General features: G+C 42.4%; 1 protein-coding gene across 2 annotated transcripts in view; it reads left to right on the forward strand.

Moving 5' to 3' along the window:
• The window catches only part of CDH13 (cadherin 13), a 991,500-nt gene that overhangs the window by 323,261 nt on the left and 643,129 nt on the right, over positions 1-25,110 (forward strand). For both annotated transcript variants that reach the window (XM_038754876.1, XM_038754877.1), the window contains exon 3: positions 8,040-8,248. In XM_038754876.1, coding sequence (XP_038610804.1) covers positions 8,040-8,248 — 209 coding nt within the window. The remainder of the gene's footprint in view (positions 1-8,039; positions 8,249-25,110) is intronic.

Below are 25,110 nucleotides of genomic sequence, written 5' to 3' on the forward strand. Positions count from 1 at the left end.
CGGAGCTGGGATTTGAACCCATGACAACTGACTCCAAAGCCCGGGCTCTTTCCACTGAGCCATGCTGCTTACATACCTGCAGCATACCCCAGCCCACATTTCTCCTGTTAAAGCTCTTCCGTGGCTTCCTGGGTCCCTCCACATTAAATAAAAACTCCTTACAACTAGCTTCACAACTCTCCACCACCTCTCCCCATTTTACCTTTTTGTCCTCTTACGTTTCCATTCCCCAGCTCGCTCTTTCCATTCCTCCCAAGCCAACCTTCTAACTCTCCATCTCTGTCCACCTCACTCACACTGTTTCTCCATCTTGGAATTCCCTTCCTCCCAAAATCTTACAGACCACAGCCCTCCTCACATTCAAAGTTCTCCTGAAAGCCCACTTTCTCCAATGATAAGCCTTCCCCAATTAATTTCCAGCTCTCTATATCAAATACACTCATCAGGCAGCTCTAGCCCTCTATGAACTTTATTATGCCCAATTTCCCTACTTTTATTCAGTTTTACCGTCAATTGTTTGTCATTACTACTCTGTTTGTAAATATTTTTGTGTCAGTATCCCCCATCAAAATGTAAATTCCTTGTGAGCAGAGAATGTATCACTTTCCTTTGTACTTCCAAGCGCTTATTACACTGAATTACACCCAGCTGACGATCAGTATACCCAGTGGAAAGAGCACAGACCGGGGAGTACCTGAGTTCTAATCCCAGGTCCACTACTTACCCGCTGTGTGACCTTGGGCCAATCACTCAATTCTTCTGTGCCTTAGTTTCCCCAACTATTAAACCCGTATTCAATGGCTGTTCTCCCTCCTACTTAGATTGTAAAGCCCCATGGGTGGGACAGGGAATGAGTCTGACCTGATTGATTGGTATCCATCCCAGAGTTTAGAACAATTCTAAGTGCTTAATGTCAGTGGTTAACAAATACCATTAAAAAATCAATTAAATAAATAAATATTAATGCCACCACATCTAAGAGCAATAGAGATTAGAAAACCTGATTGCAGTTTTTGTCAGTAATATTTATTTAATCTGTGCTAAAAAGATTTAAACAAATCTTTAGACCTATCAATTATGCCCACAATGCACATCACTGGCTCTCTTGATAGCTAAAGACATATACTTTTTCCCCTAAAGTAGCCAAAGTTATTACACGCTAGATTAGCGTATTGGCACAGGTTAAATTGCATTTGCTCAATTGTGTTTCTTTTATGAAAAGACTCATTTAATGGAATAGTGGTGCATCACTTCTATCACTTACCCCAGCTGGAGCACAAAAATAAGTTGGAGATTTAGAATGTCAAACGTGGAAAGGGAAAAGGATTGGTGGTCACCTGCTGTGGACAGGACTCCTTCTCCTTGGGACTGTGAGCTCCTTGTGGGCAGGGAACGTGTGGACCAACAGTCATATTGTGCTCTCCAAAGTGCATAGTGCAATGCTCTCCCCATGGTGAGTTCTCTATAAATACTATTGATTGATTGACTGACCAAGAGCTCCATCTATGAGATGCTTAGGCAGAGGCTGTAGTGGGCCTCTTTCTAATTATCCAATTAGGCCAGGATTTAGCCCCCAGTCTCTGGAAGCTTGGGAAGAGGATCAGAGCCAAAGTCAGGAACATATCTGTAACAAGTTCCAGACTTGGTCAACCAAGGGAAATGGTGACCCAAAGAGGAGGTGGAATAAAGCAAGGAACTTGGAGAAAGTGAGGCAGGTCAGAAGCAACGTAAGACCGAAGGAAGTAATTAAATTGAGTTGAGAGATGGAGGCCACAATGAACTGCAATCTTGAGATACCAAAGAACTCAAAATATTCAAGGAAACTAGGAGTCCAAAGTCCTTTCAACCAGGTGTTCTTGCTTATTGCTCCATGTTGGGGATGATGATTTCATCTGTGACAGACCAACAAGGTTTGGAGAGTCCAGTTACTGCAGGGACTCACTTGCCTGAAAGAAGAGCCAGGCAACCATGACCCTTGCATTGAAATATTTTTTATTTCTAGTAATTGTGCACAGCAAGTCTCAGGTGCTGGAAGAGCGATTTTTTGCGGGGACCCTGGAGGACACATGACATTACCCATGTTCTGTGACCCAGGTAGTCTGAGATGATTCTTTCAGAACTTCCAGTCTGGGATTACCAAGGGAAAATTGGAAAATTATTATTATTTGTTAAGTCATTACTACATGCCAAGTACAGTTCTAAGCACTGGGGTAGATGCAATATTTTCAGTTTGGACACCGTCTCTATCCCACATGGGGATCACACTCCATGTGGGAGGGAGTAGGATTTAATCTCCATTTCACAGATAAGGAAACTGAGGCACAGAGAATTTAAGGTACTTGCCCAAAGTGAAACAGCAGACAAGTGGCCTAACAGGCATTAGAATTCAAGCCCTCTGACTCCTAGGCCTGCTTTTTCCAGTAGGCCACAATGACAAATTAATACCAATACTACCAACTTAATGGTAGTACCTTAAAAGTCTTGGAGCAATACCACATTTTAGGCCAGTTCAGTCGTATTGAGGTCTACAACTCTTGGGTAATCCAGTCAGAAAGGAGAAAGACATTTTTATTTTATTGCTTGTTTCTTTTAAATGAGTCAGAGGGTGCCCAAAAGAGAGGCGCACTAAAACAGCACCTATTAGGTGGTATGTCTGGGAGGGTTGGAGCAATCATTCAATTGTATTTATTGAGTGCTTACTGTGTTCAGAGCACTGTATTAAGCGCTTGGGCAGTACCAATTGGCAGCATATAGAGACGGTCCCTACCCAACAACGGGCTCACAATCTAGAAGGGGGGAGACAGACAAAAAAAAAAACAATCCAAAACAAGTAGATAGGTGTCAAGTGCTTTGCACATAGTAAGCGCTTAACAAATGCCATTATTATTATTATTATTATTAATACCATCAGAATAAATATAATTATAGCTATATACTTATTGATGAAATAAATATAGTAAATATGTATAAATAAAAGAGAGTAATATATACCACTGATCTTTGGAGCCATATTTCTTCAGATTTAATGGAGTAACCCAAAGCCCCTGCCAATTTTTTTTTTTTTTAGAGAAGCAGCGTGGATCCGTGGAAATAGCATGGGCATTGGAGCCAGAGGTCATGGGTTCAAATCCCAGTTCCCCAATTGTCAGCTGTTGACTTTGGGCAAGTTACTTCATTCATTCAATCATATTTATGAGTGCTTACTGTGTGCAGAGCACTGTACTAAGCACTTAGTTCTCTGTGCCTTGGTTACCTCATCTGTAAAATGGGGATTAAGACTGTGAGCCCCCTGTGGGATATCCTGATCACCTTGTAACCTACCCAGCACTTAGAACGGTGCTCTGCACATAGTAAGCGTTTAATAAATGCCATCGTTATTCGAAGCCCTCCTGAGAGCTCTCCTCCTCCAGGAGGCCTTCCCAGACTGAGCCCCCTTTTTCCTCTCCTCCTCCCAGTGAGGAGGTGAGCGGTGGCTGAGGAATGGAGGGTGTGGGCTGGGCTGGAGAAGGAGAGAAGGGAGGTGAGGTAGGAGGGGGCGAGGGGATGGACAGCCTTGAAGCCCATTGTGAGGAGAGGGGAGGGCAAAGATTGGATGGTGAGAGAAGCAGTGGTGGCCCCTCATCCCCTCATCTTGCCCAGTCACAGGTCATGGGTTCAAATCCCGCCCCTTGTCAACTATGTGACTTTGGGCAAGCCATTTCACTTCTCTGGGCCTCAGTTCCCTCATCTGGAAAATGGGGATTACTAATAATAATGATGGTATTTGTTAAGCGCTTACTATGTGCTAGGCGCTGGGGAGGACACAAGGTGATCAGGTTGTCCCATGTGGGGCTCACGGTCTTCATCCCCATTTTACCGATGAGGTCGCTGAGGCCCAGAGAAGTGAAGTGACTTGCTCAGAGTCACACAGCAGACAAGTGGCAGAGTTGGGATTAGAACCCATGACTTCTGACTCCCAAGCCCGGGCTCTTTCCAGTGAGGCACACTACTTCGCGTGGCTAAGACCGTGAGCCCCACATGGGACAACCTGATCAACTTGTATCTCCCCCAGCACTTAGAACAGTGCTTTGCACATAGTAAGCACTTAACAAATGTCATTATTATTATTATTATTATTTTATTATTACCTGGAAAATGGGGATTACTAATAATAAAGATGGTATTAGTTAAGCGCTTACTATGTGCTAAGCGCTGGGGAGTACACAAGGTGATGAGGTTGTGCCACATGGGGCTCCTGGTCTTCATCCCCATTTTACCGATGAGGTCACTGAGGCCCAGAGAAGTGAAATGACTTGCCCAGAATCACACAGCAGACAAGCAGCAGAGTCAGGATTAGAACCCATGACTTCTGACTCCCAATCAGTCAGTTGTATTTATTGAGCGCTTACTGTGTGCAGAGCACTGTACTAAGCGCTTGGGAAGTACAAGTTGGCAACATATAGAGACAGCCCCTACCCAACAGTGGGCTCACAGTCTAGAAAGGGGAGACAGAGAACAAAACCAAACATATTAACAAAATAAAATAAATAGAATAGATATGTACAAGTAAAATAAATAAATAGAGTAATAAATATGTACAAGCATATATACATATATACAGGTGCTGTTGGGAAGGGAAGGAGGTAAGACGGTGGGGATGGAGAGGGGGACGAGGGGGAGAGGAAGGAGGGGGTCAGTCTGGGAAGGCCTCCTGGAGGAGGTGAGCTCTCAGTAGGGCTCCTCCTCCTAAGCCCAGGCTCTTTCCACAGAGCCACGCTGCTTCTCATGGCTAAGACCGTGAGCCCCACGTGGGACAGCCTGATCACCTTGTAACTCTCCCAGCACTTAGAACAGTGCTTTGCACATTGTAGGCACTTAATAAATGCTATTATTATTATTATATTATTATTATTATTATTATCATTATTATTATTATCCAGCCTGCCTATTTCCCTTACCTACACTGTTGCAACACACCAGAGTCCGGGCACCTTGGAGACCTGCTGCAAGATTCACAGCTTCTCCCCCAGATTTTCAAGGGCCAGCGAGAGCGCTTAGTATAGTGCCTGGTAAATAGTAAGTGCTTAACAAATACCACAATTGTTATCATTATTATTCCTCTGAAGAGACACCTAGGAAGGGGCTGGTGTCAAGAGAGAGCACCCCGACCTGGAATTCCACCATTATTGCTTTCCAAGCATAAGAACACCCACTGGTCATGCAAGCCTTGTTGCCTAGTGGAAGGAGTGTGGGCCTGGTATCAGAGGATCTGGATTCTAAAATCCCTGTAAAATGGGAATTCAATACCTGTCCTCCCTCCAACTTAGATTGTGAGCATCATATGGGACGGGGATTGTGTCTGACCTAATTATCTTCTATCTACTCCAGCAGTTAGCGGTGTTTGGCACCGAGAAAGCGTTTAACAAATACCATTATTATGATATTTACCATTATTATAGTAAAATGATATTGTTATTACTGTTATACTACCAGCCACACCCTGATATCACTACCGTTAGTAGCATCGTCTTTGAGTCTGAAGGATGGTTATATACAACTACTCTAGAATAATGAATAAAGCTGGTGATAACATATATACTCATGATCTCAAACTGAGTGGATTTTTATTTCATAATTTCAAGGGATTTTCCTTTCATCTTGAGGGCCATTTAAAAATAAATTTCATACTCCTTTGAATGAAAGGTAGGAATCTCATTTCTCTATTGATTTTTAGAAATGGTATTAACATTTCCAAAGGGTTAAAATGGAGAGGAATATTGCTTAAATACAGAAACCTCTCTCCCCCAACCCCGGGATAAGCAAATGTCACATCACCATTCTAAACATTTATCTTCCAAGACTAATGGAAATGTCACTTCACATTGGAAGTTGTTCAAATTTGCTCCACCCACTGCTCAGACACTTAAAGGAAAAGAAAATCTGTGAAAATGGCAAGGCAAAGCCACACTTCAGTTGCACCCAAGTAGAAGATGAAGTTTAACACACTTTCATAAGCCAACTGGGGTTGAAGCTGAGGTAAAATTTTAAAATCTATGTACTGCATACCAAAGACAATAAAGGAAAAAAACAGGCACAGAAATATATAGCAATAGCGAAAATGATACTTTTAAAAATTCAGTGGGCTAGTTAAAAGTTGGACTGTTCTATTAAATTACAATGCAGTTGAGGGGATAAAAATAAGTTCATTTTTCTTGCAAAATAAATTATGTTGAACCCTGGTTCACATGGGCCCAGATTGCTCTTTATGCAACTTCTGTTGAAATTATATGATGTTTTGGATTCTAACTGATATTAAGAAACACTCTCCTGCAGTCAGTGCCAATTCCATAGTTGGAAAGGAAATTGGATAGAATGGTGATTAATTATCATGACTCCTATGTATGGTCTTGCTGTATCCTTTCTCCACCCTTCTCAATAGGTCTTTCCCATCTACTTACCTACCTTTTCCCAGCCACCATTTCATCCATCCATCTCCAACCCATCAATCCCAATCTTTCATAAGGTCCACTTTCCAGTCATCGAAGAGACAAAACATTTGTCTTAATGTTACAATTGTGTCTCAGTTCCAGGCCAAATGGGACAAGTGAGCTGATGTGTATAGATCTATAATTCTATTTATTTATATTGAAGCTATCGATGCATGTTTAGTTGTTTTGATGTCTGCCCCCCCCCCCACCACCACCTCTAGTCTGTGAGCCCATTTTGGGCAGGGATTGATGAATTGTACTTTCCAAGAGCTTAATACAGTGCTCTTCACACAGTAAGCACTCAGTAAATACAATTGAATGAATGAATGATGCAGTATTCAGTGGTCTGGTCAGTATTCAGTGGTCCTGTGACTCCTGGAGGGATCCTGTGTACTATTGTTTCCCCTATCTGGAATGTATTTAACATCTTTCTCCTCCTGCAAACTGTAAGCTCCTTGTTGGTAGGGATCCCATTTACCAACTCTGTAATATTAGTCTTTTCCAAGCACTTAGTACAGTGCTTTGCACACAGTAAATGCCCACTAAATGCCATTGGTAGATTAATACTTGTAAATACTTATTCAGGCATCTACTTTGGGGAAACCTCTGGCCCAGTGATTTCCACTGCTGATTGAATCATTTTTGCATTTACATTGGAGAGTGCTTTGATCTTCCCTATCCATGCTTAGCCTTCTCATGATTGCCTCAATTGGGAGAATGGAATTAGGGGAAATGGTGACTAGGTGGGCTGAGTGCCTGGTGGGTTTCCCGGAGCAATGATTGGGTGGGGAGAGGAGATGAGTAGAATTGGCTCTGTGGGTAAAGGAACTTGTGGTCTCACTCTGTTCGCTTATTACCAAACCTCTTTGCTTCAGGTTAATGGGCCAGTGAAGGCTACTTTATAGTCACTCAGGGTGTGAAAGAAGCAAGTAGGAGAGGCTTAGAGCCTAGGTTCTTTTACACCTTGCAAAGGGCTTCAATATGCACCGTTAGACTTACCACTAACTGAATTTCCTCTCCTCTCCTCCCGCCTTCTCATCAGTCACACAATTTGCAGTCATGACATCTGGCGAAAACAGATGCAGGAATTATGGCCTGGTGAAATGAAACATGTATCAACACCTTTGGTTGATTGAATGTCATAGAGATCATCAACAACAACAAAAAGTATAGATGCTTCCATCCCAGGGTGAAGGAAGAATGTGTACATTTGTTTTAGACCCACTTTTAGGGGACGCCTATGGCTGAAGAGCTGAGCGATAATGATTTTAAACTCCTGGAGGGTTGGGACCTTTTCCTTGTATTCTCCCAAACATTTACTACAGTGTTCTGCCACTTCTAGACTGTGAGCCCACTGTTGGGTAAGGACTGTCTCTATATGTTGCCAACTTGTACTTCCCAAGCACTTAGTACAGTGCTCTGCAGACAGTAAGCGCTCAATAAATATGATTGAATGAATGAATGAATGAATGAATGCCACAGGTGGCAAGGAATAAATTTTAGTGGTTGATTAACTGATAGGGATTACTGTTTCCATGAATTGACACTTTCTACATTTTACTTCCTTTTCAGTGGCTTTTGATGACTGTGAGGGGAATACCACACTGATCTTTGAAGTCTCCAACCCAGACTTCAAGGTGAAACCTAATGGGGACCTAATCGCATTGAAAAATGTAACTGAAGTTGGCCGAGCATTTTTCATCCACGGGCGGACCGAGCATGCTGAAGATATGGCGGAAATTATGATTGATGGCGGGAAAGAGATCGAAGGTTCCTTAAAGGTAATGAAATGATCTGGCATGGTATGGACATGCATCTAACTTGGGGTTCATTCTTGAAAGCCACAGTACTGGATCCAGGAATCTTGATAATGAAATGGTGATTTAAAATAAGTCCATTAATGAATATCTGATCCATGTCGTAATGCTTAAACACCAAGGGAGAACTTACTTAACAAAGCACACCCACCCACCCACCCACCCACCATCATGGTCTAGTGGATAGAGTACGAGCCTGAGCGTCAGAAGGCCCTGAGTTCTAAACCCACTCCACCACTTGTCTGCTGTGTGACCTTGGGCAAGAAACTTCCGTTCTTTGGGTCTCAGTTACCTCATCTGTCAAATGGGGGTTATAACTGTGAGCCCTTTGTGGGACAGGGACTATGTCCAAACCAATTTGCTTGTATCCTCCCCATCGCTTAGTGCAGTGCCTGGCACACAGTAAGCACTTTAAGAAATACCATTTTAAAAAATGTGTTCTTGGTTCTTATTATTTTAGTACCCCTCTGAAAAATTTGGTCCGTCTTAGATTCTAATCTGGCTTGCCTTAGCGATCTCAGTCTAAAGGCAAAATGGAGATGGATGTCATCCAAGTATAGATTTTGAATTTCCCCAACTATAGGTTTTGTGTCATTTTAAATAAATGGTTCTGCTACTTTCCTGCTGTGTGACCTTCAGGAAGCCACTTAACTTCTCTGGGCCTCTAATGCCTCATCTATAAAGTGGGGATGAGAGACCTGTTCTCCCTTTCCTTAGGCTGTGATCCCCATATGAGATAGGGACTACACCCAATGTGCTGATACCATAACTACCCCACAGTTTAATAGTGTTTGGCACATAGTAAGTGCTTAACAAATACCACAATGATAATTATTATTTTTGTGAAGCCACTGAGTTTAGAGAAAATTCTACACAAAATTTTTCAAACTTCCATTTCACAGTTTGCTGGGCATTTGGTTTGGTTTCAAGGTTTTGGTGAAAGGAGAAATATTTGTGGTTGTATTATAACCTTAATCTGGTTGAAGGAATGAAAAGCTTTGCTTAGAGATTGAAGTGTTTATTTCTAACCTGAAGAATGAAAGACAAAAGATAAAAAAAAACCATCCTGCCTTTCAGCATTTTGACTTTTGGAAAGGATACAAGCATGGCAGCTACTTACAGGACAATTAAGCCTCCCACTTTTGCAGTGCTATAATTTTAAAGACGTGCAAAGATGCTGTAATGAAGACGGAACAGATCTTTCTCATTCAGCTTCCAGTTCTGTCTCTACCTTTCAAGCCATCCTTAGAGTCAGGACCATTGTTTTTGGTTTCAAGAGTGATAAACATGGAGTGAGAGCACTTAAAAATCCATGGGAGAGAGAAGTACTTTGATATCTTGATCCAGGTGTAGTTGGCTTATATTATTTACTATAAGTGTGGCTTGGGCTTATATATTACATTGCAAACAGAAGTGTCCTCATATGAGTGGATGGTGAGACCTCAAAACCATAGCTGAGAAACAACATAGCCTAGTGGATAGAGCATAGGCCCGGCAATCAGAAGGACCTGAGTTCTAATCCTGATTCCCCCATGTAGCCTTCTGCTGTGTGAATTTAGGCAAGTCACTTAACTTCTCTGTGCATCACTTTCCTCATCTGTAAAATGGGGATTAAAACAGTGAGCCCCATATGGGACAGGGACTGTGTCCAACCTGGTAACTACCCCAGCATATTTAAGTGCTTACTATGTGCCAAGTCTTCCCAAGCACATAGTACAGTGCTCTGCACCCAGTAAGCACTCAATAAATACGATTGAATGAATGAATGGATACAAGTTAATCAGGATAATCAGATGTCCCATCTGATTAGCTTGTATCTAACCTAATGCTTAGAACATTTCCTGGCACATAGTAATAGCTTAACAAATATCATAGAAAAAGAAAAAAAAATTCTGGTTATGCAAGGCTGGAGAGAGGCTCCAAGATTTGAACTGCCAGAAATCAGCCAATGATAACTGCCCAATGAGATAATAATAATAATGATAATAGTGCTTTTTAAGTGCTTACTATGTGCCAAGCACTGTGCTAGGCACTCGGGTAGATACAAGGTAATTAGGTTGTCCCACATAGGGTTCATAGTCTTAATCCCCATTTTACAGATGAGGTAACTTAGAATCAGAGAAGTTAAATGACTTGCCCACAGTCTCACAGCAGACAAGTGACAGAGCCAGGATAACCCACGCCGTCTGACGCTCAAGCCTGTGCTGCTGGTTGGACACAGTCCCTGTCCCACGTGGAACTCAGACTCATTCCCATTTTCCAGATGAGGTAACTGAGGCACAGAGAAGTTAAGTGACTTGCCCAAGGTCACACAGCAGAGATGTAGCAGAGCCAGGATTAGAACTCAGGTCCTTCAGACACCCAGGCCCATTCTCTGTCCACTAAGCCACGCTGCTGGATTGGATGGTACCGGAAAGCATCCAGGGCCATACTACTGCTGATGCACTGTGAGTTCTGAGCAGAGATTTCATGCAGTCATTCAACTGTATTTATTGAGCGCTTAATAAATAAATAAATAAATACATTATCATTATTACTATTATTATAAACAATATTATTTATTAAATAAATAAAATATACTACTAATAAATAAATAAATAAATAAATTTATTGAGCACTTGAGAGATTAAACCAACGAGTTCCCCTTGCTTCTAGGAAGGAAGAGTCCATTCATGGGCAGGAGAGATGGAGGCCAATATAGAAGTGGTTTTACTGCTCAACACAGCTGCACCTTCTTGCATGTCCCTAGCTATTGCTGCCCTGCTACTTACAAAAGTCCCTTCTCAATCTAGTGAGGAGGGGATGTTGCCCCTTAAAGCTGCTATTTCCGCTTTCCCCCTTACCCTCACTCGTCTTTTCCCACATCATCTCATCCTCAGCAGTGGCAAAATTGGCAGTGTTCCCCTAACCGCTGTAGACGCTGAGCAACTGACCATTCCACCCATCGATAATGTGGTCCTGGACAGAATATCAAAGCAACCTAGTGACCTGAAAGAGTGAGAGCAACTTCCAAAGGTGCCTTGTGTCCAGGAATGACTCTGAATGGAATTGGGGAAAATATGAAGGAAAGGAAAGGGGATTTGGTTTGTGCTTCTAGGCTTTGGTTTTCCTGTCCCCTCCTTCTGTTTGGTTCTTTGAAAAAGTCATGTATGCCAAATGGAGAAAAGAAATACTGTGTGCCCTGAGGTTTTAGATATTGGACCCAGTTTTTCAGCAGCATATGAGGAGTGGAAAACATAACCATCTCAGCCATTGGGGCAGACCTAATGATAATAATAATAATAACAACTGTAGTATTAAGTGCTTACTATGCGCCAGGCACTGTACTAAACCCTGGGATACATACAAGCAAATTGGGTTGGACAGGGTCCTTGTCACATGGGGGGGCTCACAGTCTCAGTCCCCATTTTACAGATGAGGTAACTGAGGTACAGAGAAGCAAAGTTACCTGCCCAGGGCCACAGACCAGACAAGTGGAGGAACTGGGATTAGAACCCATGACCTTCTGACTCGCAGGCCAGACCTCTATCCACTATGTCATGCTGCTTCTACTGAGAATGAACCTCCAAAAGAGTGGGAGCCTCTTTGAGGAACACCTTTTAAGTCGTTGGATGGTAGCAGTGAGGATCCTGGTCATTGAAGTGTTCTTGAGAAATTGAGAGCTCAGGGTGTCTCATCTGATTACCTTGTATTTACTCTGATCTGAATACAATATTTGACTTACACTAAGTGGTTAATAAACATCATTATTAACTAGCTATCTCTCTAACTAAATATTCTGAAAGCCTCATACAGGGCTAGAAGCCCTGATTTACTAAGTAGGAAGTACAAGCTGCGTGGCTCAGTGGCTTGGGAGTCGGAGGTCATGGGTTCGAATCCCCGCTCAGCCACTTGTCATCTGTGTGACCTTGGGCAAGCCACTTAACTTCTCTGAGCCTTAGTTCCCTCATCTGTAAAATGGGGATGAAGACTGTGAGCCCCACGTGGGATAACCTGATCACCCTGTATCCTCCCCAGCGCTTAGAACAGTGCTTTGCACATAGTAAGTGCTTAACAAATGCCATTATTATTAGACAAGCAGCGTGCCTCAGTGGAAAGACCCCGGGATGGGGAGCCAGAGGTCGTGGGTTCTAATCTCGGCTCTGCCACTTGTCAGCTGTGTGACCTTGGGCAAGTCACTTAACTTCTCTGGGCCTCAGTTCCCTCATCTGTAAAATGGGGATGAAGACTGTGAGCCCCAAGTGGGATGAGCTGATTACCTTGTATCTACCCTAGCGCTTAGAACAGTGCTAGCACACAGTAAGCACTTAACAAATACCAACATTATTATTATTTTTACTAAATTTAAGTAATAATAATTATTATTATTGTCAAGTAATAATTTAAGTAATAAAACTAAAGGCAGGGATTGCATCGTCTACTTTTATTGCACTCTTCCAAGTGCCTAGTACATTGTTCTGCACGTTTAATGTCTTTATACCTCAATTTCCCCCATGTGTAAAATGGGGATTAAATACTATTATCCCTCCTACTTATACAGTGAGGCCTTACTTGGGTTGGGGATTGTATCCAACGTGAAATCTTGTTTCTACCCCAGTGCTTAGAATAGTGCTTGGTACATAGTAATCACATAGCAAATATTGTTGGGTTTTTTTTTTTGAAAAAAAGCAATTTCCCAATAAGTGCTTATCGAATGAATAGTATGATAAATCTGGGATTCTGGGGGATGCAGGCTTTGCCTGAGAATTAGCTGATGCCTATAGGAGGTCTTATCCCAGAAATTCCTTGGGTACAGGACCAAGGCAACATGGACTAAACCTCCCTGGGGTGACGTTCATAGATTGGGAAGTCAAATAGGAAAACTCTCAAATAGGAACTAGTCAAATAGGAAAACTCGACTTGTACTTCCCAAGCGCTTAGTACAGTGCTCTGCACACAGTAAGCGCTCAATAAATACGATTGATTGATTGAACTCTCAGAAATTCTGGCCCGATAAATTCATCCACATTTGAAATTTCACCTGCTCTAGAGGAAGCATCGAGATTCAACATTGCTGTCATTGACCCTTTTGAAATGCAGCAGAGTCAGCCTCAACACTCAATTTGCCAGCCTTGACTAGAGAGGAAGATGTTTCCTTTCTAAAGTAATTTTATGATAAATTTGAAAAGAATGCTTTGTGAAGCAGTCTGGATATATCAGGAAAGAAACAGTAAATTGACAACAAAACTTTCATCTGTGGATCTTGGCGAAGAACCACTCATATGGCATCCTGTTCTTCTCAACTTTAGCCTTCAAGAGTCATTTTCTAAGGTGAAGACAAATAGATGCTGGAAACCACCTTACCATGGTGAACTAAGGCCGTGGCACTTAAATGAACAAAAGGATAGTTAGCTTTCATTTTACTCCAGTGCATGGGACACCAATTTCAACTTGAAAGGAGGTAACCTAGAACTGTGTCTCTCACTGCTAATATTTCATTGCCCAATCTCCAGATTCTGGGTCTAACCTGCAATCTTCGTTTAAGATAGCTTCACGGGTGAGACTGGAGGGAAAGAGGTAAGCCTTGATCATTTAAAGAAATGGATTTCGTGAATCAGGGATGAATTGCTAAGGGAGAGTTTAGAGGTTAACCAAATATCCATAAAAAGGCTTCCTAGCCTATTAATATACATGATGAACTTTACTTAAAGGTGCCTGAGGACTGCCCGGTGACTTGTACCATTTCTGTGGAGCCGATCAGCATGTCTAGCTAGAAACCACGACTGCTTACTCAGTCGATAATGGGAAGGCGGTGAAACACCTCTACTTTGCATAATGCTTCAAAGGTTTCCCTGGAACTTGTTTAATGTTTCATTTTTCACTCTCAAACACCAATCCTTGCTCTTCAACGGAACTTGCCCGTCTCATTTCAAGTCCTCCGTTAAAATGTTACCTTCCCTTTCCAAGTGAAGCAACCACAGATTTTGTCAGATTAGGGCCAGAAGTTCTAACATCTATTAAAGCCTAAGATTAAATCAAGCTTGAAGAAGAAGAAGAAAAAAAAAACATCAGGCAGGCGTGCAAACTAATTTTGACCTTAGGATTGGGAGCTGAAGGGCTCTATTTACTTTCAGAATTGAAACTACAGAACTGGAACTCTTATTATTCATTGTAACTGTGAGGCAATGGGAAGTGAAGCTTCATTAGCCACTCTAACTCTCTCCTGAATCCCCGAATAAAAGGAAGTCAAAACTCACCTGTGCTGGGCATCAGCAGTATGGGAGAGAGTCGAGCGAGGAGATTATTTACTGTGGGAAGGAGGCAATGATAATCCACTTCCATATTTTTACCAAGAAAACTCTATATGGATACACTACCAAAATGATTGCAGATGGAAGTGCAGCATTCTGGGAGAGATGTGTCCATGGCATCGCTGTGGGTCACACACGACTCGACAACATAACACAACAACAACAACACAGCCCAGCATCATTACATCTGTCATCTTTATTAATACAGTCTCATTATACATGCCTTAGGCCCTGTATTGATTATGTGTGGGTTCCAGACCTTGCCTTCTAAGAGATTTTGTTTTCATGTACATTTAAAATTCTCAAGATTCATAAAGACCATCTCAAAGTCAAGCCATAAATATCTGGAAAAATAGGAAACTTTTTTATTTCATTTAACCATTCTCTGGAAAGGACTTTTTTAAAAACTGTCTTTCTCTGCTTTTTCTTATTAATGAAAATGGGGAACTTTCCAGACCGAGGCAGGGAAATAGGATGGCCATAAAAGAAAACTGAATTTTAAAGTCAGCATCCACTTTCACTTCCTCATCCTCCCTGTGCGTACACAAGTAAGAATAGGTGAAATATCTCTGGCATTCTGCATCTGGAGGAAAAAGGGCTCAGAGAAAAATAAAAGTTCAAATAAAGGAGAGCTGTGACCTTCTGTATAAGCAGAGAAACACGAAAAGAACACTTCCAAGAAGTGCCTTCCAGCCATTTGGAAAATTAGAAAGGACGTTACTGAAGGTAGGTTAATGTATATGATCAGCTCGACAATGCAGGAGGATTGCAGGTTTTTAAAGTTACTGCTTGCCAGATGGACCTCCTGTGGCTTTCTCTCTCTTTTTTCTACTTAGCCTCTGCCTTGCGGGATCTGTGGAATGGACATCTCAATTCCAGTGGGGAAATGCCTCCCCTCTGCTATTTCAATGAAAGATTAACGGATAAAGTTTAGCCAAGAGGGTGGAGGCCAACGATAGGCTGATTCTTATCTTCCCCTCCTAAACTACCCGATGCCAACACGGTAGTATTCAGAGAAGCAGTGTGGCTCAGTGGAAAGAGCAAGGGCTTTGGAGTCAGAGGTCATGCGTTCAAATCCCGACTCTGCCAACTGTCAGCTGTGTGACTTTGGGCAAGTCACTTCTCTGTGCCTGTTACCTCATCTGTAAAATGGGGATTAAAGCTGTGAGCCCCCCGCGGGACAACCTGATCCCTTTGTAACCCCCCCAGCACTTAGAACAGTGCTTTGCACGTAGTGAGCATTTAACAATTACCATCATTATTAGTATTCAGGACCAAGACAGGCAGATATTTATTGGCATTGGGTTATGGGTTTCTACCATCACAGTGAAGAATCAACCTATGGTATTTATATTAAGCACTTACTGAGTGCAGAGCACTGTATTAAGCACTTGGGAATGTACAATAAACAAACTAGGTAGACACAATCGCTGCCCACAAAGAGCTTACTGAACAAAGTGAGGAACAGTAGTGACCAAAGCACAATAAAGGTCCAAATAGGTTATTTGTGTACAATCGAAATTTGATAAAGGTAAACACAGATACTGTGAGGTAAAATGTGCACTTAAATGGGTCTGGTATAATCAAGGTGGATTAATATTCATCTGCCAGTCATAAGCATTGACATTGTATTGTACTCTCTCAAGTGTTTAGTACAGTGCTCTGCACACAGTGGGTGCTCAATAAATACCATTAATTGATCAACTGATAAGCAAGGAAAATAGCAGAATTTAGATAGACAATTGCACTGTACAGATGAGATTCTATTTGCTGAGATGGGTTGATCAAATTGAATTGAGGTATGCGTAAATTGCCATATTGATATTTTCCATTCTCATTAATATATTTATCAGCAAAAAGCCTCAATTAATTACATTTAATGCATACATTTTTGGCTAGTTGCAACATCAAATAAACTACACTACTGCTAGAATGTGTGTTTGAGATCCATGGTTTCGCTCAGTCACGATATCAGAATTAGGGAAATATGTTCTGCTTAAGCATCTCTGTCTTGATGTAGCATGATTTGGCTCAAGGCACGGTTGCACACATACATGCAGAGGTGCACATTGCATGTGCTAACCTGTCAAGCTTCCTTAACATAGGATTCTGCAAGAACAAAACTCCATTAGAAGGAGAACTGGGAGTATTTCCTGGGGCCTTTTGTATACATTTGTGTTTATAATCAATCAATTAATGGTACTTACTGAGCACTTACTGTGTGCAGAGCAATGTACTAAGTGCTTGGGAGAGTGTAATACAACAAAGTTGGGTAGGTACATTCCCTTCCCACAAGGAGCTTACAATCTAGAGGGGGAAACAGACATGAAAATAAATTGCAGATATTAGAATAAGTGCTGTGGGGCTGAGGGTGGGATGACTATCATGTGCTTAAAGGGAAACAGATCCAAGTGTGTAGATAACACAAAAGGGAGAGGGAACAGGGGAATAATACTAAAGATCAGGGACTCTGCGTCCCCATTAAAGGTTGCAGGTCCCCTGACTCTGGGTGGAAACTCTTGCTGAGCGCTTGGAAAGTACAATTTGGCAACAGACAGAGACAATCCCTACCTAACAGGGGCTCACAGTCTAGAAGGGGGAGACAGGCAGACAACAAAGAAAAACAAGTAGACATACAGAGTCTTGGGGAGAATGACAGCCAGAGAGGGAAAAGGATTGGAGAAAATGGGGCAGGATTTCAAGGCAGTTAAAACAACAGCAGATGTGAAAAGCAAAGAAGTCAAGTACAACAGGGAAATGTAGAACAGGACACTGTGTTGGGGGAGGAAAAGGGGAAATGAAAGGCCCAAAAGACATGGTGTGATGGGAAGTAGAAAGAGGGGAGAGAGAAATGAAGAGGGAGATAGAGATAAATAATATGACAGATATGAGGAGGAAACAGAAGGACAGCCCTGCAGAAGAGATGAGTGCTACAGTGGGGGAGAGTAGAAAAATGACAGATTGCCAGGAAGAAAGAGAGGAAAGTGAAAGGGCCAGGGACAGAGGAAGAGATAAAGGGGAGTATTCATCTCACTCAGGTGGACGCTTCTATTTTTGCCAGTATTCCCTTAAATATTAGGAAGGTGCCACAGAATTCCCATGTAATATAGTCAAGATATTATTGTCAAAATCCTATTTTGCCCCAATGTTTAGCAGCCCAAGTCCCCAAACATCACTACAAACTACAATAAACATAAGCATTTATGCATTTTTTAAATCCATGGAACAAAAAGGCTTTCATGTTCATCCATAAATGCTTCCACAATCTTTGATGCCTAGAGCCAAATATGATTTAAGAAACAAGAACATTTCAGTTTTAAACTAGCAACTAGTGAAATCCTAGAGAGGGTTAGCTGAGCTATTCATGTAGAAGGGGTGGAAGCTTTGTGAGCAACTGCGTTACTATGGGAAGCCATGTTAGATAACTGAAAAGAAAACGAATTAGAACATTGAAGAAATTGCTATTATGATATTGCAAACTCCTTGAGAGCTGGAAAACTGTGTCTTGCTTTCATTTTTCCTAAAAAAACCCTCTCTTGACCCCACCTCACCTTCTAGTTATCGTCCCATATCCCTCCTGCCATTCCTTTCCAAACTCCTTGAACGAGTTGTCTACACGCGCTGCCTAGAGTTCCTCAACAACAACTCTCTCCTCGACCCCCTCCAGTCTGGCTTCCGTCCCCTTCATTCCACGGAAACTGCGCTCTCAAAGGTCACCAATGACCTCCTGCTTGCCAAATCCAACGGCTCATACTCTGTCCTAATCCTCCTCGACCTCTCAGCTGCCTTTGACACCGTGGACCACCCCCTTCTCCTCAACACGTTATCTGACCTTGGCTTCACAGACTTCGTCCTCTCCTGGTTCTCCTCTTATCTCTCCGGTCGTTCTTTCTCAGTCTCTTTTGCAGGCTCCTCCTCCCCCTCCCATCCTCTTACTGTGGGGGTTCCCCAAGGTTCAGTGCTTGGTCCCCTTCTGTTCTCAATCTACACTCACTCCCTTGGTGACCTCATTCGCTCCCACGGCTTCAACTATCATCTCTACGCTGATGACACCCAGATCTACATCTCTGCCCCTGCTCTCTCCCCCTCCCTCCAGGCTCGCATCTCCTCCTGCCTTCAGGACATCTCCATCTGGATGTCCTCCCGCCACCTAAAGCTCAACATGTCGAAGACTGAGCTCCTTGTCTTCCCTCCCAAACCTTGTCCTCTCCCTGACTTTCCCATCTCTGTTGACGGTACTACCATCCTTCCCGTCTCACAAGCCCGCAACCTTGGTGTCATCCTCGACTCCACTCTCTCATTCACCCCTCACATCCAAGCCGTCACCAAAACCTGCCGGTCTCAGCTCCGCAACATTGCCAAGATCCGCCCTTTCCTCTCCATCCAAACCGCTACCCTGCTCATTCAAGCTCTCATCCTATCCCGTCTGGACTACTGCACTAGCCTTCTGTCTGATCTCCCATCCTCGTGTCTCTCTCCACTTCAATCCATACTTCATGCTGCTGCCCGGATTATCTTTGTCCAGAAACGCTCTGGACATATTACTCCCCTCCTCAAAAACCTCCAATGGCTACCGATCAATCTGCGCATCAGGCAGAAACTCCTCACCCTGGGCTTCAAGGCTGTCCATCACCTCGCCCCCTCCTACCTCACCTCCCTTCTCTCCTTCTACTGCCCAGCCCGCACCCTCCGCTCCTCCACCACTAATCGCCTCACTGTACCTCGCTCTCGCCTGTCCCGCCATCGACCCCCGGCCCACGTCATCCCCCGGGCCTGGAATGCCCTCCCTCTGCCCATCCGCCAAGCTAGCTCTCTTCCTCCCTTCAAGGCCCTGCTGAGAGCTCACCTCCTCCAGGAGGCCTTCCCAGACTGAGCCCCTTCTTTCCTCTCCCCCTCGTCCCCCTCTCCATCCCCCCGTCTTACCTCCTTCCCTTCCCCACAGCACCTGTATATATGTATATATGGTTGTACATATTTATTACTCTATTTATTTATTTATTTATTTATTTATTTTACTTGTACATTTCTATCCTACTTATTTTATTTTGTTGGTATGTTTGGTTCTGTTCTCTGTCTCCCCCTTTTAGACTGTGAGCCCACTGTTGGGTAGGGACTGTCTCTATGTGATGCCAATTTGTACTTCCCAAGCGCTTAGTACAGTGCTCTGCACATAGTAAGTGCTCAATAAATACGATTGATTGATTGATTGATTGATTTATAGTAGTACAAATGCTTCACACTCAGTGGCGTTCAGTAAATACCATTGATTGACTGACTTAGGAATTATTTAGGGATGGAATTAATTCAAGGTTGGTCAGGACACAGGGTTTTATCCCCTGTCCCTCGTGGGTTTTATCCCCTTAGTAACTCCAGGGGCCAAGAACACAATTTTAAGTAAATGCTAGTATTTACTGTCTAAAACTAAGGGATTACATTCTCTTCCCATCCTCCTTAGGTCCTTTTCTTGTTCCCATCAACAATGAAGGTACTAGAGCTGAGGTTCCCATCTAGTACAAATCCATCTATCTCAATATTCTGCATATCAGTTTAAAGCTGTATTATAAATACCATTTAATTGGGACCAACACTCTATTTCTAGGTCCTAAAGAAAATCAAATCCACAGGTAGCAGCCTTTTAGGGTGTGAGGAAGGGTGGAGTTTTGGTTATACAAATAGGTGAAAAGTGTGCTCAACTGTTTACCACTCCCCTCCATCTCATCTGTGATTCTCTCTTTGATCCAGACACTGAAAAAATCTGCCTTTTAGGGCAAAGACACAAAAGCAGACATTTTGTTTGCCTCACGACCACCAAAAAGCAGCATTATAAAATCTGCGAAAAGCAATCTTACCCAATTTTATGTCCCCTTCCTCCAGGTTCTACACATCATATTTGTAGAGACCTAGGTTTACACTTTAATAATGCACATTTTTTAACCTAAGAAATGTCCCTGTGCCAAGAGATGTGACAGTTGCCATGGTAACTATGCAATTTGTATTGAATCGTAGAGTAAATAATACTATAAAGAACATGATTTATTGGTGGGCCTGATGTACCTACATATCCAATTTTGGCAAAAGGTCTTTAATAGTTTCATTTATTTTCAGGCGTAAATGCTTTGATCAACCCTTTAGGACCAACTTTATCCTTGTTTGTGCTAATGCACTTCTGTCATGTGTAAATGAGTAGTCATCAGATATTTTAAGAGAAGGGAAATGGTCTGATAAATTACAAGCATGAATTATTTATGCAGAAACAATGCAAGCAGCTAAAACATTGTACATTCTGTTCTTTGCTCCACAAATGATCCTCATTCCACGTTTATCTTCTTTCTGGAATAAAAATCTTTATGCATTGCATTACCCAAATGAGAAGAAAGCAGTATTATTTCAGGATTGTTAAGGACACATTAATGTGGGTACCAAAAACCTTAAAGTTCTGGCTTGCATTGTTACAGATTTTAACTCTCAGAAACTCACGGATATGAAAAGGCAACAAGCAGATTAAAGATTAAAATTGATGTTTAATCAATATTTTACCTCTACATATGTGGCCCCGTGTATAGCATAAACTTGTAATGCATTTATACTTTAATACTATTAAGCACATTAGGAAAAGCAATGATTTCTCAGAGACCTAAGTGAATATAATAGAACGACCACAGGAAATGTAATTAGTAATGAATTATGTAGAAAATACCAAAAATAGTTGTAGAGAAGCAACCTTCATTTGTGCAGAATGTATAGGCTCCACTCTCCAAAGCTCTAGACAGTTGCGACACTCTACAATACTTCACTCTTCAGTGGTTACGCTTACCAATACTACACTCAGTCAATCAACCAACAGTATTTATTGAATGTTTACTGTGTGCAGAGCACTGTACTAAGCCTTTGGGAGAGTAAAACACAACAGAGTTTGTAGGCACATTCCCTGCCCACAGTGAGTTTACACTTAATACTTATACTTAACAGTACCTCTAGGCTGTTAGCTCATTCTGGGTAAGTACTTAGTGCGGTGCCTTGAACACAGTAAGCACTCAATAAATACGATTGATTGACTGTAAGCTGTATTTGTTTATGGTATTTGGTAAGTGCTTACTAGGTGCCAGGCACTGTGCTAAATCCTGGGGTCTGTGAGCCTCATGGGATTGAGATGAGAAAGTGTGGATGGCTTAGTGCAATCTATCACCACTTCTGGAAAAACACAAATTTTGCTCCAGTTCTGCTGCCCGGTTTCCTTGCAAGCCCTAACTACTCTTCTGTGAAAATTGCCAGTCCTGTGTTAACCACTCAGTCACTGAAGAGGCAACAGAGTTGTTGGGAAGGAACTATTTAGGAGTGAGCAGAGGCCTCTGATACAGCAACGAGTTAAAAAAAGTGCCCTGCTATTTTTATGCACATATAATGCCAAGGAGGTTATGTTTTTGGCAACATTAACATTCTAGATGAAATCTCCTCGTTGGCAGCATTATCTGTGAACATATAGCAAAGATATTTTATAGACTCGTATATGTAATAATAATTATCTATTTCTTAAGTGTTCTGTTTGAGCTAAGCACTTTACAAAGTGCTGGGGTGAATAAAAAATAATCAGGCCAGACCCAGTACTCCCCACACGGAGCTTATGGTCCAAGTAGGATGGAGAAGAGGTATTGAATGCCCATTTTACAGGTGAGGGAACTGAAGAACAGAGAAGTGAAGTGACTTGCCCAAGGTCACACAGCAGACAAGTGGCAGAACCGGCATTAGAGCAGTGCTTTGCACTTAGTAAGTGCATAATAAATGCCATCATTATTATTATTATTATTATTATTAGAGGCCAGGACCTATGACTCCCAGTCCTGTATTCTTTCCACTAGGCCACCTACGTCGTATAGGTATATGCATAATCCCTAAGCGCTAGGGGATCCTGGCCTGTTAGTATTGGGGTGCTGATCTGCTTGGGAAAGACTGATGCACAAAGAGCAGCTAGGTGGGCCTACCCAAGATTGTAGCTCAACCCTGAGGCATCCTATCCCATCTTCACAGAGTTGGGGACAAGGTATTAATAAATCCAGGATAGTAGCGAAAATTAGGGAGTAGGAGTGATAATTTTTTTCCATCAAGACATAGATCTTTGGCCTCTCAGAACCAATCCTTTTCTTAAATTTTGTGTTTCGTGTTTCCACTGAAGCCCCACCCAGAACAAATACCTCACTTAAACGCCTACCGAAACTGTCATATTATACGCATCGGGGGACGCTTCTCTTATAGCTTCATGAAGGCAAACTCGCGAACAACCAGCCGAAGGGAAAGGCTCTCTGCCAAAGGCATGAATCCCAACCAGAACCCATTAGAGTTGAACTTGGTTTACAAAAGGAGTTTAATTTATTGAAATTTAACATACAAAATATAGGTGGAACAAGAATGGAATGTTTTCATTTGTGGGAAGCAGTAGGGCCTAGTGGATAAAGTGGTTTAGTGGAATGCACCCACGTTTGGGAGTCAGAGAGCATGGGTTCTAATCCCAGCTCCGTCACTTGTCTGCTGTGGGACCTTCGGCAAGCCACTAAACTTCCCTGTGCCTCAGTTATCTCTTCTGTAAAATGGAGATTAAGACTGTAAGCCCCTCATGGGACAACCCGATTACCTTTTATCTACCTCAGTGCTTAGAACAGTGCTTGGCACATAATAAGCACTTAACAAATACCATTATTATTATTAATAATGCTCAGGCCTAGGGGCCAGATGGCCTAGGTTTTAATGCTGTCTCCATTGCTTGTCTGCTGTGTAACCTTAGGCAAGTCGCTTAACTTCTCTGTGCCTCGGTTTCCTCAACTGCAAAATGGGGATTCAATATCTGTTCTCCCGCCTATTTAGACTCTGAGCCCCATGTGGGACAGGGATTGTATCCGGCCTGCTTAACTTGTATCTACTCTAGTGCACAGATCCATACTTGACACCTAGTAAGTTCTTAACAGACATTTATTTAGAAAAAAAACAACCTTCAGAGTGGCTGATTTTCTGGGTTCATCAGATAAGGGAAGTTTGAAAGCAGGCACTTCCTTTGATGAGTCTAGGGAGTTGCCTCATTGTGATTCCTGTGGCCTTTCTACTCTCTTCAGAAAAGTGTGTGCACCTCGGCGTCCATTCAAAATGTGATATTCTTGAAAGCAAGGGCTTTGTCTGCACACAGATCCCTGACTTGCTTTCACAAGTGGCTTTAATGAATACTGGAACAGGAAAATAAACTCTCTCCTGTAGTTGAAGAAACAATGACCTAACAAGGTTCCTTGCAGCACTGTGATTTTATGGTCTCTGACAAGAAAAGGAAGTACAGAGGTTTGCTTCTCCGACATGTTCTTCTCCTGGTTCTCCAATCTCTTTAGCTATCCCTTCTCAGTCTCTTTCTCAGGCTCCTCCTCTGCCTTCCAGCTTCTAACTGTGGGAATCCCTTAGGGCACAGTTCTGATTCCCTTTCTATTCACCATCTACTCCCTTGGAGAACCCATTTACTCTCAAAGTTTCAACTACCATCTCTCCCCCAAGGACTCCCAAATCTACATCTCCAGGCTTGACCTCTCTCCTCTGAAGCATTCCATCCTCTCCTACCTTCAAGACATCTCTGTTTGGTTCTCCTACTTCTACCACAGACTTAACAGCTCCAAAACAGAACTCATCATCTTCCCACCCAAACCCTGCCCTCCCTCTGTCCATCATTCAATCAATCAGTCGTATTTATTGAGCATCCCATCACTGTAGAAAACACCATCTTCCTCCTTGTCTCACAAGTCCATACCCTTGGTATTATCCTCAAAAGATCTTCTCTCATTCAACCCACATATTCAGTCTGTCACTACATCCTGTCATTTTACCTATCCAACATCTCGAAAATCCAATCTTTCCTCTCAATTCGAACTGCTACTACACTGAGCTAAGTACCTAGTAGAATGCTCTGCACATAGTAAGCACTCAGCATGATTGATTTATTGAAATACTTATCCTTTCCTACCTTGACATCTGCATCAGGCTTAGTGCTGACCTCCCTGTCTCCTGTCTCTCCCCACTCGAGTCCATAACTTCACTCTGATGACTGGATAATTTTGCTAAAGAAATTCAGTAAATGTCTCCCCTCTCCTCAAGAATTTTCAATGGCTGCCCATCTACCTCCACATCTTACAATAACTCCTTATCACTGGGTTTAAGACACTCAATCACATCATTCCCTTCTACCTAACATCACTGATCTCCTAATACAGCCTGGTCCAGACATGTCACTTCTCTAACACCAGTGTACTCAATATACGATAACTTCATTTATCCTGCCTCCAAACCCTTGCCCATATCCTCCCTCTGGCCTTCAACTCCCTCCCTCTACATGTCTGGTATATCATTATTCTCCCTACTTCAAAAACCCTCCTAAATCACGTATTCTCCAAGAGATTTTCCCCAACTAATCCCTCATTTCCTTCAATCAATCAATCAATCATATTTTTTGAGCACTTACTATGTGTAGAGCACTATACTAAGCGCTTGGGAGAGTACAATACAACAGAGTTG

This window comes from Tachyglossus aculeatus, chromosome 11 (assembly GCF_015852505.1).
Source record: "Tachyglossus aculeatus isolate mTacAcu1 chromosome 11, mTacAcu1.pri, whole genome shotgun sequence".
NCBI classification, from domain to species: domain Eukaryota; kingdom Metazoa; phylum Chordata; class Mammalia; order Monotremata; family Tachyglossidae; genus Tachyglossus; species Tachyglossus aculeatus.